Below are 18,715 nucleotides of genomic sequence, written 5' to 3'. Positions count from 1 at the left end.
ACAGTGCCTATATGTTCATTCCATTTCATATCCCTACAAATTGTCACTCCCAGCTAGTTCTGTGAGTTAACTATTTCCAATTGTGACTCCTCAATGTTGTAGTATTGAATACTATGTCTTTTTTCCATTTTGTGAAGTGCACAATTTTACTTATCTGAATGCTTAGAGCAGTCTACCATACTCTGCACCTTTCTGAAATATTATCAAGTTCTGACTGAATATTTGTGCAACTGTTTTTAGACAGTATTTCATAGACAACCACACCAATTGCAAAAAGTTAGAGTTTTCTGTTAACATTGTTCACCAGGCTATGAATATACAACATTAACAGCAAGTGTCCCTACACACTTTCCTAGGACACACCTCAAGTTACTTGTACCTCTGTTGATGACTTCCCATCCAGGATAACATGTTGCAACCTCCATACCAGGAATCTCTAATCCAGTCAAAAATTTTATTTGCTATCTCCATAAGACCATACTTTCATTAATGAGTATTGGTGTGATTCTGAGTTAAATATGTTTCAGAAGTCAAGATGTACCACATGAACTTAACCTTAATTCTTGGCTTTCAGTACACTCATGTGAGAAAAGCACAAGTTGGGTTTTGTATGACCAATGTTTTCAGAATCCATTCAGTTTGGGATAGAGGAGGTTGCTCTGTTTGAAATATCTCATTATATTTGAGGTCAGGATATTACAACATACATTTCATTCAGGATCTGAATTACTCCGCCCCCCCCCCCCCCCCCAGTTACGCAAATAACTGAAAAATGAAACTTATGTACCAGGACATAAAAAGTGAGAGCCATCATTGCCATCAAGAAATTCTGTAGATAAATGTAGTTTTAACAGGTTTTTATTTAAGAAATATTCGTGTAATTGAAATAATGCATAAATAGAAACTGACAAATCAATTGCTTGCTTTTTTCCAGAGCACAGAGTGCCAAGCCATGTATACTCTTTTTTGATGAATTTGATAGTTTGGCTCCAAGGTGAGTGGTCACTTACGTTTTCTAAAGATTTTTTTTCGTTTATTCATCTTAAGATAAAAGCTCTAAATGTGTATAATTTACACAATATTTCTTACTTTAAGGAAATATTATTGGTAACTAAAAATAAAGATCTATGACACCACTGCAATTGAGAGAAACATACTAGTCTCCCCAATTTCCGATTGATGTTATGAGGATTATCTGGTTTTGGTACTTGTATTCTTTTGTAAATGACACTGTAATCCTTACTTCCCATCTACAGTGTGTTGTTGTTCCCCTTTTCATGTTGTGCAACATTTACTTTGTGATCTACACTCTTTATCTTGGTGAATACAGGTTGCATTCATTCTCAAACAAACAATTACAATTTATTCTTAGGGTCTCAAGACAATTTAGTACACACTTTCAAATATCTGTAAATCCAGTAACAAAAGCATGCCTTATTTGTTGACATGGTTTAACAATGGTTTAGTTTCAAAATAATTTTGTTTGGAGACATACCACATAAATAAGTTGGATGTTATAAAAAACCATGAAGAATTTAAATGAATCTTAAGTAGCATTTCAGCACTCTGTGGTTCAAGAGCTGATTTGTGAAAGACAGTACTGTCATGAAGTACGGGTTCTGAAGTTATAAATATGAAAGAATGGGACAATAACTTTACGGTGTCAATTTCATAGATATTGTCCTCATATAAATGCTCTCTGCCATTGAATGATTCACTTGGTACCAGATCTGTTCAAAGGAGAATGAGGAAATTACTCTCATCCTGATAATATGATTAATTGTAGTGTTTCAAGAGTTGTATGCAGGCAGGCATTGTCAGGTGTAGGAAGAACACTCTAGGCTTTCATATCACCTTCGTAATTGTGGATTGAAAACTGTAAAATTTTGTAGACTTTTGCATACTTGCATTGGTGCCTTTGCTTCTGAGTTTGAAATTCACAAAAAGCATTGCTTGTTCCTACCAAAACAATTGTATCCTTAATCTCGTAAATGATTTTTATGGTGTAGCTGTGATGCCTATTCATCTTATTCTAGTGCTTACTATGATGGTACTATATGCAGCTACCAGCAGATGTTTTTGATTTTTTAGGGCAGCTGCTTCATTTTATGCTGCAAGGGTAATGACTGCCCTTGTGATGATGTCATCCAGTATCATTCAAAAAGGAAAGCACTGGAAGATTGTCCCAGTGGTGCTTGTTGGACCAGTATATAAGAAAATGTAACATTTTAGGATTTTACTATCACGCATATACAGCAAAGAACTTCTTCCGTCTATCTGCCATCTTTCCATCTGGTTCACATTGTACCCATCCTTATTTTAATTTCACTGCAGTCATAATTACATCTTCCACTCTAACTATGCCCTTGTCAAATTGTTTTTTGTTTCCTTTATAATGCGTTTCATCATTCTTCCATGAGCATCTCTGATTATTGTTGCAAGCTGCCTTTCACTGGATTAATGTTTTCACGGATTAGATTCATTTAGTAGGATAATTTTCTGGTGATCTCTTTGCTGTTCAGATTACATTGTCATGAAATGCTGGGAACACTTTAGGGGCCTGTTTTATTTTGGACACTCAATATGGCAAGGGGTGAAAGTAGGCCTGGCATAAGGGTGCACCAGACTATTTTTAAGGCTGGGTGGGTGGCGAAATACCACTTTTGGAGGTATGATAAGTGTTCCTCTTCTTATATGGGCCATACCTTGTGGAAGATGCAGTTGCAAGACCTGTCCTCTGTCTCCAGACCTGCCATACACATCTTCGATCATTTCATGTGCATCTGTCAGAGAAGTTATATCAGCTCTGTTGAGCTTCTGCATAGGTTTTTTGTGGGTGTGACCACCAACCAGCTGCCCAACTGAATGAATGATTACTATCAGACTGTGGCCAAGAGGATAGTTGACCACGTACTTCTGCACATCACACCTCGGCTTCAGTGGCTACTTCACAAATCATGCCATATGGCTCCTTCTTATTAGTAGTACCATCTCTTAAGTGCATAGACATGAATTGTCATTACAGCAAAACTTGCAATCCTTTGGGCCTCAATATACACTAGATCATTAGCCATTAATGTTTTTTATGAGTTAACTTCAGCTATTTATATCTGTTTTGCTCTTGCGTGCTTTGTAAAATCACATAGCAACCCCTATCTATGACTACTGAAAACAGAATCTCCTTGCTTGCTTGATTCCATTATCAGTCTTGAATGTCTCAGTGTTATGGTGAAGCGTAAGAAATCTTAGCTTTGATGTTTATATTCTTCAGAATAGCATCATAGGTTAAATTAGTCATTTGTTTCTCATGTGCTGTTCATATGGGTTGTGTCGTAACTGAATCAAAAGCTTTGCCAGAGTCTTTGAATCCCAGGCAAAGTGGTAATTAATACTCATTACTCCATGATATAATTTTGTTCATGACTGCAATTACTTGTTGCTTTGCCTGATTACGATTCAGTTTTTTATGTCTGATTGGTGATAATTTAGGGAGGAAGATGACTGATTTGTAGTTTTTTGTATATATTGTCTCCTTTGCCCTGAAGTAAAATAATTACAGTATTGTTCCAGTTTTTGAGAGCTGTCATCCCCATAGGCATTGTGTACATTTTGCACTTTCCTTTTCTAACACTTTTCACCTAAATTCACGTCACATCCTCCCTGAGTCATTTCTGAGTAGTTTTACATTTTGCTGAGTATGTTCATATTATTGTTGTTAGAAATTTTTAGCTTTGTTTGAAAAATTATTTTTTTTAAATAATTGCCCCCCCCTCCCCCTCCTCCCATGAACCATGGACCTTGCCGTTGGTGGGGAGGCTTGCGTGCCTCAACGATACAGATAGCCGTACCGTGGGTGCAACCACAATGGAGGGGTATCTGTTGAGAGGCCAGACAAACGTGTGGTTCCTGAAGAGGGGCAGCAGCCTTTTCAGTAGTTGCAGGGGCAACAGTCTGGATGATTGACTGATCTAGCCTTGTAACACTGACCAAAACGGCCTTGCCGTGCTGGTACTGCGAACGGCTGAGAGCAAGGGGAATCTATAGCCGTAATTTTTCCCGAGGGCATGCAGCTTTACTGTATGGTTAAATGATGATGACGTCCTCTTGGGTAAAATATTCCGGAGGTAAAATAGTCCCCCATTCGTATCTCCGGGTGGGGACTACTCAAGAGGACGTCATTATCAGGTGAAAGAAAACTGGCATTCTATGGATCGGAGGTTGGAATGTCAGATCCCTTAATCGGGCAGGTAGGTTAGAAAATTTAGAAAGGGAAATGGATAGGTTAAAGTTAGATATAGTGGGAATTAGTGAAGTTCGGTGGCAGGAAGAACAAGACTTCTGGTCAGGTGAATACAGGGTTATAAATACAAAATCAAATAGGGGTAATGCAGGAGTAGGTTTAATAATGAATAAAAAAATAGGAGTGCATGTAAGCTATTACAAACAGCATAGTGAACATATTATAGTATAGGAAAATAGGAATGCGGGTAAGCTACTACAAACAGCATAGTGAACGCATTATTGTGGCCAAGATAGATACGAAGCCCACACCTACTACAGTAGTAGAAGTTTATATGCCAACTAGCTCTGCAGATGATGAAGAAATTGAAGAAATGTATGATGAGATAAAAGAAATTATTCAGGTAGTGAAGGGAGATGAAAATTTAATAGTCATGGGTGACTGGAATTCGAGGGTAGGGAAAGGGAGAGAAGGAAACATAGTAGGTGAATATGGATTGGGGGTAAGAAATGAAAGAGGAAGCCGTCTGGTAGAATTCTGCACAGAGCATAACATAATCATAGCTAACACTTGGTTCAAGAATCATAAAAGAAGGTTGTATACATTGAAGAATCCTGGAGATACTAAAAGGTATCAGATAGATTATATAATGGTAAGACAGAGATTTAGGAACCAGGGGGTTGTACAGAGTTTCAGGGAGAGCATAAGGGAACAATTGACAAGAATCGGGGAAAGAAATACAATAGAAGAAGAATGGGTAGCTTTGAGGGATGAAATAGTGAAGGCAGCAGAGGATGAAGTAGGTAAAAAGATGAGGGCTAGTAGAAATCCTTGGGTAACAGAAGACATAATGAATTTAATTGATGAAAGAAGAAAATACAAATATGCAGTAAATGAAGCAGGCAAAAAGGAATACAAACGTCTCAAAAATGATATCGACAGAAAGTGCAAAATGGCTAAGCAGGGATGGCTACAGGACAAATGTAAGGATGTAGAGGCATATCTCACTAGGGGTAAGATAGATACTGCCTACAGGAAAATTAAAGAGACGTTTGGAGAAAAGAGAACTACTTGTATGAATATCAAGAGCTCAGATGGAAACCCAGTCCTAAGCAAAGAAGGGAAAGCAGAAAGGTGGAAGGAGTATATAGAGGATCTATACAAGGGTGATGTACTTGAGGACAATATTATCGAAATGGAAGAGGATGTAGATGAAGATGAAATGGGAGATATGATATTGCGTGAAGAGTTTGATGGAGCACTAAAAGACCTGTGTCGAAACAAGGCCCGGGAGTAGACAACATTCCATGAGAACTACTAACGGCCTTGGGAGAGCCAGTCCTGACAAAACTCTACCATCTGGTGAGCAAGATGTATGAGACAGGTGAAATTCCCTCAGACTTCAAGAAGAATATAATAATTCCAATCCCAAAGAAAGGAGGTGTTGACAGATGTGAAAATTACTGAACTATCAGTTTAATAAGTCACAGCTGCAAAATACTAACGCGAATTCTTTAGAGGCAAATGGAAAAACTGGTAGAAGCCGACCTCGGGGAAGATCAGTTTGGATTCCATAGAAATGTTGGAACATGTGAGGCAATACTGACCTTACGACTTATCTCAGAAGAAAGATTAGGGAAAGGCAAACGTACGTTTCTAGCATTTGTAGACTTAGTGAAAGCTTTTGACAATGTTGACTGGAATACTCTCTTTCAAAAGGTGGCAGAGGTAAAATACAGGGAGCGAAAAGCTATTTACAATTTGTACAGATACCAGATGGCAGTTAAAAGAGTTGAGGGGCATGAAAGGGAAGCAGTGGTTGGGAAGGGAGTGAGACAGGGTTGTAGCCTCTCACCGATGTTACTCAATCTGTATATTGAGCAAGCAGTAAAGGAAACAAAAGAAAAATTTGGAGTAGGGATTAAAATCCAGTGAGAAGAAATAAAAACTTTGAGGTTTGCCGATTGCATCTGTCAGAGACAGCAAAGGACTTGGAAGAGCAGTTGAATGGAATGGACAGTGTCTTGAAAGGAGGATATAAGATGAACATCAACAAAAGCAAAACAAGAAAAATGGAATGTAGTCGAATTAAGTTGGGTGGTGCTGAGGGAATTAGATTAGGAAATGAGACACTTAAAGTAGTAAAGGAGTTTTGCTGTTTGGGGAGCAAAATAACTGATGATGGTCGAAGTAGAGAGGATATAAAATGTAGACTGGCAATGGCAAGGAAAGCATTTCTGAAGAAGAGAAATTTGTTAACATCGAGTATAGATTTAAGTGTCATGAAGTCGTTTCTGAAAGTATTTGTATGGAGTGTAGCCGTGTATGGAAGTGAAACATGGACAATAACTAGTTTGGACAAGAAGAGAATAGAAGCTTTCGAAATGTGATGCTACAGAAGAATGTTGAAGATTAGGTGGGTAGATCACGTAACTAATGAGGAGGTATTGAATAGGATTGGGGAGAAGAGAAGTTTGTTGCACAACTTGACAAGAAGGAGGGATCGGTTGGTAGGACATGTCCTGAGGCATCAAGGGATCACACATTTAGCATTGGAGGGCAGCGAGGAGGGTAAATATCGTAGAGGGAGACCAAGAGATGAATACACTAAGCAGATTCAGAAGGTTGTAGGTTGCAGTATGTACTGGGAGATGAGGGAGCTTGCACAGGATAGGGTAGCATGGAGAGCTGCATCAAACCAGTCTCAGGACTGAAGACCACAACAACAAATAATTGCCCCTCTTAACTGTGTCAATAAATTAATTTCCTAGAATGATCAACCTGTTGCTTAATTTGATTGTTTAAACCTCCCTGTTCTTGAACAACTCTCATGATGAGTCTGTTCCTTTCTAGCTTTATGTCAGCTTTTACTCGGCATGTTAAGAGTCTGTGATCACTAACGGTTTGAAATCCAGTTATGAAAATCAGAAGCCAGACTGAGTTTCATTGGAAGTATGTTCAGTCCACCTACTAAGGAAGTAGTTTACAAATCCCTTGTTTGACTGATTATTGAGTATTGCTCTTCAGTCTGCAACCCTTGCCAGGTAGGACTGAAAGAGATCATGCAGATGATCTGACGAAGAGAATCATATTTTTTCATGGGTTTGTTTAGTAAGTACAAGAACATCATACGAACACTCATCCAACTCCAGAGGCAGGATCTATAAGAGAGTCAGTGTGCAATATGGAGAAGTTTACTGTCAAAATTGTGGGACTGCGTGTTCCTAGAAGAGCTGGTCAATATATTGTTTCCTCTTTCTTATATCTCACAAGAGGTTGCAGAGGTAGATAGATAGATATAGAGATAGATAGATATATAGATAACACACACACACACAGAGAGAGAGAGAGAGAGAGAGAGAGAGAGAGAGAGAGAGAGAGAGCACTAAAATATTCTAATCTTAAAATTCTTTTTATGCTTATCCATTATGGATATTTTAGAACCGTGACTGTATATTGAATGTAAATAAATTATACAGAACTGCAACCAGTCACTTTTTTGAATAATTATGTCTTATTCCATGAACCGGTTTTCGAACCTTTTCGGGTTCATCTTCAGATGGTTTCAGGAAGTTACATCATTACTGGTAGTAGCATAATGCAGGGTGCTGGCTCCATGGCAGAAAGATGGGTCACACTTTAATGTATTGCCATGACTGTAGCTTATCTGTCGATATGGATGTAAATTTAGTTTTTACTTACTGCGACAGTATAGGCGGCTTTTTTCGGTTAGTGTCCATCTGTCTGCCTCCATTTTGATGTCCAGTAGTTATATAAGGACACACACTTCCACACAAACAATATTAATGTACACTTTGACAGCGAGACTTTTCCAGCATGCAGTATGTGCTTTACAACTGTTGCTTGTAACAAAGATCTTGACAGAAAGCTATGGCATAGGCCTACTCTGTACAGAGATGTAATTTGGGAATCAATAATACAGAGTTATTGTATCTGCAATGAGATGCAGCTGTCTGTATGACTAGGACCTTTATATTTAAATTAATAACAAATCTTCAGATGAACTGTTGACTTATTTCTGTTGTTAATAGAGGGAAACATTCCACATGGGAAAAATATATCTAAAAACACAGATGATGTGACTTACCGAATGAAAGTGCTGGCAGGTCGATAGACACACAAACAAACACAAACATACACACGAAATTCAAGCTTCCGCAACAAACTGTTGCCTCATCAGGAAAGAGGGAAGTAGAGGGAAAGACGAAAGGATGTGGGTTTTAAGGGAGAGGGTAAGGAGCCATTCCAATCCCGGGAGCGGAAAGACTTACCTTAGGGGGAAAAAAGGAAAAAAGGACAGGTATACACTCGCGCACACACACACATATCCATCCGCACATACACAGACACAAGCAGACATTTTCCTGTCTGGGGCTCATTGGGAGTGGGGGGGTTGGGGAGCTGGTGTAGGGTTCATTGAGTGATTACTTGCTTTCTGTACACTGTGTGTCTGGAGACAACTTTTCCAGTGGCTGTGGTAAGGACCCGAGCAAGGCTACCTGAAGTACTCCGTGGCAGTCTGCGGGTACTGATGGTGAGATCTTGTGGTGCTGTACACTGTTGACGTTCCGTACCGTAGCGCATGGACACGTTTCCTGTCTGCTGGAATCTTCAAAGTTCTGAAGGAAAAATTTGTATCTCAGTTCAGTTTGGTCATTGAGTAGGTAGTCAGGCAATGGGTAGTAGTCTTGCAGGCTTACTAGCAGACATATATATCAATAACCTTGAAAATAACATTTTTAGGTCCCAAACCCAACTAAAAGATAAGCTGCTTTATTACAAACGCTATGTTGATGACACACTCATTCTGTTCAATGGAACAACAGAAGAAATAGATAATCTAGCCAAAGAACTTAATAAAATACACAATAAATTCCAATTCACAGTAGAACATGAAACACCAGAAGGCATTAACTATCTTGATCTAACAATGTCAAATAAAAATCAGATGCATAAATTTCAAATTTTCAGAAAGCCAACAACCACCAGTGGCATACACAAATCCTCTTGCTATCCACACCAACATAAAAAAGCATTCTTCAGAACAATGGTTAATCGCATGCTTAAAATCCCAATGGACACAAGTGAAAGACAAAAAGAAACAGAAATTACTAAATCAATTGCCTCCACCAGTGGGTACAATGCTGCAATAATACATAAACTAATCCATACAGCAAAACTAAATCAACCAACTGCTGAACAACCACCCACAAACAAGAAAACCACATTTGTTAGCCTACCTTTCCTAGGGAAGATTTCTCACCAAATAGCCAACCTCTTCAAGACATACAATGTAAAAATACGTTTCTTCACCAACAACAAAATACAAAATAAAATCATACACAGCACCAAAACCACTATACAACAGTATCAAAAGTCAGTTGTGTACAAGCTCATTTGCAACTCATGTCCAAGCTTCTACATTGGAGAAACTGGTAGAAGCTTCACAACAAGATTTAAAGAACAGATAGATGCACTCCATCTTAACAACCTGAACAAGTCCAGCTTTGCCTCACATCTTGCCCAACACCATCGTTCTGCAAACAACATAGAACAGAATCTCCGAATACTACATTTTGCCAACAAAGGCAAAATACTTGACCTTCTTGAAGAAATTGAAATATTTATCTACACAAATACAGCACTTGACTACCTACTCAATGACCAAACTGAACTGAGAAACAAATTTTTCATTCAGAACTTTGAAGATCTACTAGTTCAAAACAAGTAATCACTCAACAAACCCTACACCGGCTCCCCAACCCCCCTCCCCCCCCCCCCCACTCCCAATGAGCCCCCCCCCCCTCCTGCTATTTGCATACTAACCACACTGGTGTCAGTGTAATATCCTACCACAGAATAAAACCTGTACTATATCTCTAAATGTTAAAACCCTCTACTGATAACGTAAATCAGTACTTCTACACATATTAATTCTAGCTGGAACAAACAGAAGCTGCCTTTACCAATATTCCAGATCACTCTAATGTAAGAGTAAAAATAAGTCAACAGTTAAAGAACTTTTGTTCATGATTTTTAAAATATGAAGTGTACAGTCATACAAACAGCTTTAGTCCATTACAATCACTATAACTCTTATACATATACCTTTAGCTAAAATAAACAGAATGTGCTCTTGATAATACCCCAGATCATGTTAGCATAACAACAGAAATAAGTCAACAGTTCATCTGAAGATTTGTTATTAATTTAAATATAAAGGTCCTAGTCATACAGACAGCTGCATCTCACTGCAGATACAATAACTCTGTATTATTGATTCCTTGGTATTCATGCTAATGCCAGACATGAAATAACATTCCACGTGGGAAAAATATATCTAAAAACAAAGATGATGTAACTTACCAAATGAAAGCATTGGCATGTTGATAGACACACAAATAAACACAAACACATACACAAAATTCAAGCTTTCGCAACCAACGGTTGCTTCATCAGGAAAGAGGGAATGAGAGGGAAAGACGAAAGGATGTGAGTTTTAAGGGAGAGGGTAAGGAGTCATTCCAATCCCGGGAGCGGAAAGACTTACCTTAGGGGGAAAAAAGGATAGGTATTCACTCGCGCACACACACACACACACACACACACACACACACACACACACACATCCATCTGCACATATACAGACACAAGCAGACATTTGTAAAGGCAAAGAGTTTGGGCAGAGATCAAGTAACCTTTCACTCCCTGTATTTTACCCCTGCTATCTTCAGAATTTCAATCATTGTACTCCAGTCAACATTGTCAGTAGATTTCTGTAAGTCTACAAATGCTAGAAGTGTAGGTTTTTCCTTTCCTTAATCTATCTTCTAATATAAGTCATACGGTCAGTATTGCCTCCTGTGTTTCTACATTTTTCTGGAATCCAAACTGATCTTCTCCGAGGTTGACTTCTATCGGTTTTTTTATTCTTAAATTATTTGTCTTAGAATTTAGCAACTATGATGTATAGTAAAGTATTATTTATTATGTACCATTATTTGTACCTGTCAGCATCTGCTTTCTTTGGAATCAGAATTATTACAATCCTCTCGAAGTCTGAGAGATTTTTGCCTGTCTCATCCATCTTGCACACCAGGGGGAATAGTTTTGTCATGGCTGGTTCTCCCAAAGATATCAGTAGTTCTCATGGACTGTCATCTGCTCCAGGCATCTTGTTTTGACTTAGATTATTCTGTGCTCTGTCAAATTCTTGTCACACTATCATGTCTTCCATGTCATCTTCATCTAAATCTTCTTCCCTTTCGATAATACAGCCTTAAAGTTCATCTCCCTTGTACAGCCCCTCTATATATTTTATACACTTTGAGCTTTCCCTTCTGTGTTTAGTACATGTCCCATATGAGATCTTGACATTCATATAGCTGCTTCTCTTTACTCCAAAGGTCTTTTAATTTTCCCATAGGAGGTATCTACCTTTCTCCTAGTTATATATGCTTCTATAGCCTTATATTTGTCCTGTAGGCATTCCTGTTTAGCCATTTTGCACTTTTTGTCAGTGTCATTTTGTAGACCTCTAATTTCCTTTTACCTGCATCACTTGTTGTGTTTTTACATTTTCTCTTTTTATCAATTAAATTTAATATCTCCTGTGTGGTGTACAAATATTTCTATTGGACCTTGTCTTTTAGCTTATTTGATCCTCTGTTGCTGTCACTATTTAATCTCCTAATGCTACCCATCCATCTTCTACTGTATTCCTGTCCTCTGCTTCAGTCAGTTATTGTCTAATGCTCCCTATGAAACTTTCAATAACATCTCTTTTTTTTTCTTTTTCACCTTACCCAGAACCCTCCACCTTAATTTCTTATTTTTTTGCAATTTCTTCTTTTTTCAATTTACGAATAAATTGTGGTCAGAGTCCACATCTGCATCTACGATTGTCATACAGTTTAAGAACTAATTCTGGAATCTCTGTGTTACCATTGTGTAATCAGCCTGAAATCTTCCGTTGTCTGCGGGTCTCGTCCATATATACAGCCTTCTTTGATGCTTCTTAAACCAAGTGTGGCGCCGATGAAATTGACACCAACATCGATATGCATTCATCTCTGGACTCAAAGCATTATCTTTGGCTGTTCCGCCATGTTCAATTCAGTTCTTTGTCATCCTTTTATGTGTTAAGGTTAAGAAATGAACTATTGCTAAATGGGTGTGATTATTGGTGCAACTAACCCGGTAATCCTCCTCACTGGTGACCCCGAGTTGTAACGTCTTCCATTTTCACCGTTTTATTGTGTCCGCAACCTCCACATTGGTTATTTTCACATGTATTACAGCAACACAGCATTTGAACAATGATTTCGGCCCAGCACCTAACGCCGGATTTTGTGATCGACATGCATCATGTTGCGGACGATGTACACCCGCCAGGACTGCAACACTATGCCTCTCACTCGATGATTTCGCCGGACGTTTTCGAGCCTGCAACAATAAGTGAGGTTAGGAGTGCGCATGACTCTGGCTATCAAACGCCTTTGTTCCCGCCACATGTGCCCTCCCTCATCGACTGTGCAGTTACCTCTTACGGATCTCCGTGCAGTGCGGGACCAATGCCGATTTCTGCAAATGCTTCGTCGGACAACCTATTACTGTCAGGACAACGATTGGCCATGCCACAATCTGTACAGTACCATGCAGATACCTGCCACATGGCCGGAACTGCTTCGTTCACAGGTCTACCTCCTCAGCATCTGACCACGTCCGCGCCTGCCTTGGTTCAGCATCAGCACATGCCTTCCTACTTCGATACCTCAGCCTGCAACAGGAACAATAACTTGTTATCTGTGCCTGACCTCCACCTCCATCCCACTGCTACGCCTCAGTGTTTTGTGCCATGACATTCACCTTATCCGCACACTGTTTTGAGTGGAGTGACTATGAACAGTGAACATTCACACATTCTGTCCCACATTTGACACCATTTCCCACACTGTGCCTCTGGACAGCCCACACCTCCACAGCCTCCCTGCAACACAGGTGGGTCTGGCTCTGATCATATGTCGAGCTTTTTGCGGACTAACACGCATTTTCAAACTTTGAACTTTTTCTCATCTGTCGCCCCCGCGACAGCTTCAGTCGAGCTTCTGCTACCGTTCTCGGCACATCTCGGTGCCTCATGCATGTCGGTCTTCTGCGACATGTCAATCCAAACACACAGGTGGGCCTGGCTCTGATCATATGTTGAGCTTTCCGCAGACTAACACGCGTTCTCAAACTTTGAACTTTTTCTCATCTGTCGCCCCTGCGCCGGCTCCAGTCGAGTTTCCGCTACCGTTCTCGGCACATCTCAGTGCCTCATGCGCGTTGGTCTTCTGCGATGTGTCAATCCGAACACACCCGCAACGTGTTGAGCTTCCGCAACCGCAATCGACACATTACGGTGTCTCATCCACATCGCGACGGATCGCGCTCAATCACAACGTGTCACCTTCACGCTGCCACCCGAACAGCCATCGTTGCCACATCCCCTGGAGGCATACTCTCCTGGAATACTGCAGCAACAACAGCTCGATTCAGGCAGTGCCCTGACGAACTCAACTCAACCTGTTCTTCCAAACATTCTACAATGCTTACCGACGCTGCCACCGTTTAATTCCGACAGAGCAACATCCTGGTTCAAAATTATGGACGAAGTGTTCGACCATTACAAACTCGATGAGTCAACCAGATTTCTGTGCCTCATCACCCACCTGCACGACCAGGAGGACTTGATTGCTGACCTGGTCGACACCCTGGACTCATCTACCCGTTACACTCTAGCCAAAAAGACAGTTCTACGTCAACTTGCACGCTCAACTGAGGCTGCAATTCCGCAAGTGCTCCATGTCGAGCAACTAGGCAACGACAAACCTTCCCAGCTCTGGAGACGGCTATGTGCTCTGGTCAGTGCCAATCTATTCTCTGACACAGCTCTCCTCGCCATCTGGTCAGATTAACTATCTCCTCACATCCGCTTTGCTCTGGCTCAAAGGTCTCCTGAACCTGTCGAGTAAAGAATGACAATTGCTGACAAGCTACACAATGCATCACTGCTCTATTTCACCAGCCACTGCCTACCTGACAAGTCTCAGGTTTAGGCTCATCGCCCTGCAATGCGCGACGAGCATCATGTGTTCCCGAACTGACGGCTCCTACCCCGCCCTTTGCTGACAGCACCTCAAACTATGCAACTTCAGCTCCTGCATGCCGCCATGCGACCATCACTGACAACACAAACAGTGCACTCATACCAAGCGTTTCACCCGTGACCATGCTGCCACTGGCCGCGCCCTCGGACAATGGACTCACTAACGGCTCACGAGCTCTACCGAGCTCACCCGACCACAGTGCCACTACTTTGAGCCAGCGGCCATCTTGTCGCGTTGACTCCTGGCACACTTTGCCACCTTGGCTCCCATCGGATCCACTAAATGGCTCTGAACACCACGACCACGCCTCACCTGCCCTGCCTGCCACACATTGTAAACAAACCACCTCCCGTGCCGCTGGCAACATTTCCGTCGTCACCAACGGCACGGGGCCGTACTGTGCCGACCATTCTGCTCACTCCATGAAGCACTAAACAACCAACTGGGACGCCACCGGCTCCACCCATGGTCACGCCCCCTCCTGCAACCGAACCTGCTGCGGCCACCGAACCTCGGCCACTGCCATTGGCAACGAACTTTCCACAGGAAATGCAACCGCACTACCCGTACTGTTACTTCCACACACGGTTTAGTGAGGTGGCATGGAACTGCAGACCACCCTGCTACTTCCCAAAAGCCAATTGCAGATAGGCCTGGGTGCCACCTCCTGCGCACAACATGACAGGCACCCCCCCCCCCCTCCCCTCCCCAGTGCTCCATTGTGTCTGGGAACGACCGGATAATTGCGGACAACTTTACATTAAAGACATTTCGTTTTGTCGGGATACTTTTTCCTAGAGGACACAGGCGCCGATGTTTCGCTGCTGCTACGTCCTTAGTCTTGTCGAACATCCGCCCTCATCATACTTCACTGCAAGCTGTGAATTCAACTAAAATACATTGCTCGGCTTCAACTTCCCACTTCGTCTCAATCTCCACAAACTGCAAACTTGAGTGGACTTTTATAGTGTGCGAAATTGACAAACCTATACTAGCCATTGAATTCTTGCGACACCACAAACTTTCACCAGACCTAGTGTGAAACACCATGTTTCATCATCCGTCCAAGACTCACTTCCCCTGTGCTACGTCAAGCAAGGACCACCCCCCCCCCCCCCCACCGCCCCCACCCCCGTGACACACTGTTCCAGGCTCATCTCATCCGTACATGCTTGTCTCTGTTAACAACATTACAAGAAACCACGCACAAGTGCCTTGTTGAGCTTGAACACGTTGCTCGCCTACACAAAAAAAACTTTGCGCTCTCCCTCTGGCTCCACGAAACACAGCTCCAGCTCTCCAATGCAGCAAAGGAATTACAGACACTACAGCAAGGGCAAAGCAAGGTCAGTAAGTGCGCCGAATCTGCTTGCAATCCCAGCAATCGAGCCTCCATGTGTTTACCTCCCGTTTTCCCTTGCAACTGTGCTATCAAGACTGCCATAACGTGTACTGACAGTTCCGCAGGGCCACACCCTCCTAACACAGCAGCATTTGACGCTCGGCCAGACACAAGTGCGCATGCGTGATGAGCATCACGTGTTCCGGAACTGACAGCTCCTACCCTGCCCTTTGTGGACAGCACCTCAAACTATGCAACTTTGGCTCCTGCGTGCCGCCATGCAACCACCACTGACAACACAAACAGTGCACTCGCGCCAAGCGTTTCACCTGCGACCATGATGCCACAGGCCGCACCCTCGGACAATGGACTCACTAACGGCTCATGAGCTCTACCGAGCTCACCCGACCACGGTGCCACTACTAAGGGCCGGTGGCCATCTTGTCGCGTTGACTCCTGGGACACTTTGCCACCTTGGCTCCCGTCTGATCCGCCAAGTGGCTCTGAACACCACGACCATGCCTCGCCTGTCCCGCCCAGCACACATTGTAAACAAACCGCCTCCCGTGCCGCCGGCAACATTTCTGTCGTCACCAACGGAACGGTTCACAAGCTTTGCCTCACACCAGGTCCCCTGATCTCCAGTAAACCACGTCGACTTTTTCCCGAGTGCATCTCCGACCTTAAAAATCAGATTTCTGAACTACTAAGCTCTGGCGTCATTGAACCCTCTGCCAGTAGCTGGTCTATGCCCATTCATACGACACCCAAGAAAGACGGGTCCTGGCACATGTGCGCAGACTACCATCGACTAAATGCACGAACAATTATGCACACCTACCCCATACCCAACATTGCCGACTTTACCAGTTCCCTCGCAGGTGCGACCACGTCTCTGTCATTGATTGCAAATGGGCCTACCATCAGAGACCCATGGCACCTGAAGACATTGAGAAGACAGCAATCACCACCCCGATTCGGTTATTTCAGTTTCGATTCATGCGCTTCGGTCCGAAAAATGCAACCCAGACCTGGCAACACTTCATCAACGAAGTGCTATTCGACCTAAATTTCTGCTTTGCATATCTTGATGACATTCTTGTGTTCAGCTCCTCTGTCGAGGACAACATTCGACATGTGCAAACTGTTATGAACACTCTCGTAGCAGCAGGCATCGAGACCAACCAGGACAAATTGCAGCTACATCAACCCGCTGTCACTTTTCTTGGTTTTCGGGTCTCTGCCGACTGCATTTCACTGCCTCCTGAGAAAGGACAAACAATACTAAACCTACCCAGACCTTCATCATTCAAAGAGCTCCGCTTTCTGGGGATGGTTACTTATTATCTCTGATATCTACCTCAAGCTGCGGAGATTCAGCCTCCACTGACAGACGCCTTGGCAGGCACCAACACTTCTGGATCTCGGCCCGTTACATGGACCCCTGCTATGACTGACTCTTTCACTGTCCTCAAAAATCTTCTTGCTGAGGCCTGCATCATCGCGCATCCTCATCCAAATACGCAGCTTTTCATCACCACAGACGCGAGCGATCCTGCCATCGGCAGTGTCCTTAGCCAGACAATCGATGGCCAAACTTCACTTCTGCAGTTCTTCTCGTGCAAGCTTACCAATGCACAATGGAAATATTCCGTGCTTGACAGGGAGTTGCTCGTGGTCTATGAAGCAATTAAGCATTTTAAGACTGACTTTGAGGGACGCCCTTTCTATGTTTTAACGGACCACAAACCCTTGGCTGCGGCCATTACAAACCTGCCAGCTGACCCGCCTCCTCGCCGCTTCAGATACATGGACTTCATATCTCAAATCACCACCAATGTCAGACACATAAAGGGTGCTGACAATATAGTTGCTGATTTCCTTTCACAAGTCGACACCGTCAATTCGCTGTTAGACCTCTCTGAACTGCCTAACCTCCAACCTGCCAAAGAGGAAACACAAAACCTAATTTCAGACTCTACTTCTTCACTACACTTCATCCACACCACCTTCCCTGGCATTTTTGGTGAGATCTGGTGCGACGACAGTACAGGCACGTTACGCCCCCTCATCCCAACCATGCTCCATCGAGCTGTCTTCAACGCAGTGCATAATTTAGCCCACCCCGGTGTTCGTGTGGATTGGATTGGATTGGATGGGGGAAGAGAGCAAACAGCAAGCTCATCGGTCTGGTGTTCATGCATTCGCCCGCCTCGTAGCAGAGCACTTTGTGTGGAGAAATGTCAACAAGGACTGCCAGCAATGGGTACGCTCCTGCGTTGCGTGCCAACGCTGCAAAGTACACTTCACCGCCCCTCGGCGTCTTTTCGATCCCTCCTGGGACGTTTCCAGCATATTTATATTGACATTGTCGGCCCTCTCTCCCCCTCTAATGGCTTTCATTATGTTCTCTCATCTATCGACCAAACAACTCGCTGCGTCGAGGCTGTCCCCCTCCCCAGTATTACGGCAGAAACTGTTGCTCGAGCTTTCGTCGAGTCATGGGTATCCCATTTTGGATGTCCAGCTATCATCACAACAGACCAGGGCAGACAATTTGAGTCGGCCCTGTTCAATGGGATTTTAAACATTTGCAGCATCCGGCGCATCCGTACCACAGCATATCACCCGCAAAGTAACGGGCTAATCGAGTGCTGGCACCTCACTTTCAGGGCAGCTCTTCGATGCCACGACTCTCTATGCACGGAGGCCCTTCCCCTTGTGCTACTCGGCATTCGTGCGATTTATAAGGAATACCTCAAAGGCACAATAGCCGAGTTCATATATGGCCAGAACATTGTTCTCCCTTGCGAACTTGTGAGCCCTTCCGCTTCTCTCCCGCAGTCTGACTTACCTTCCTTCGGGACCGCGTCAGACGCCAATTCATCAACCTCCATATCCCTCCACCCGCCAGCAATTCCCGGCCTAAGGTTCACGTCCTGAAATCTCTGGACAAATTCG

The 18,715-nt window shown here is 42.9% G+C and overlaps 1 protein-coding gene across 3 annotated transcripts in view; it reads left to right on the top strand.

The window, feature by feature from the left end:
• The window catches only part of LOC126457520 (peroxisome biogenesis factor 1), a 385,437-nt gene that overhangs the window by 217,811 nt on the left and 148,911 nt on the right, over window positions 1-18,715 (top strand). For all 3 annotated transcript variants that reach the window (XM_050093859.1, XM_050093858.1, XM_050093860.1), the window contains one exon: window positions 935-994. In XM_050093859.1, the coding sequence (XP_049949816.1) occupies window positions 935-994 (60 nt within the window). The remainder of the gene's footprint in view (window positions 1-934; window positions 995-18,715) is intronic.

The sequence above is a fragment of the Schistocerca serialis genome, chromosome 2 (genome assembly GCF_023864345.2).
Source record: "Schistocerca serialis cubense isolate TAMUIC-IGC-003099 chromosome 2, iqSchSeri2.2, whole genome shotgun sequence".
In the NCBI taxonomy this organism is placed as follows: Eukaryota; Metazoa; Arthropoda; class Insecta; order Orthoptera; family Acrididae; genus Schistocerca; species Schistocerca serialis.
Note: the sequence above shows the minus strand (reverse complement) of the source record. Positions and strands in the feature narration are given on the sequence as shown.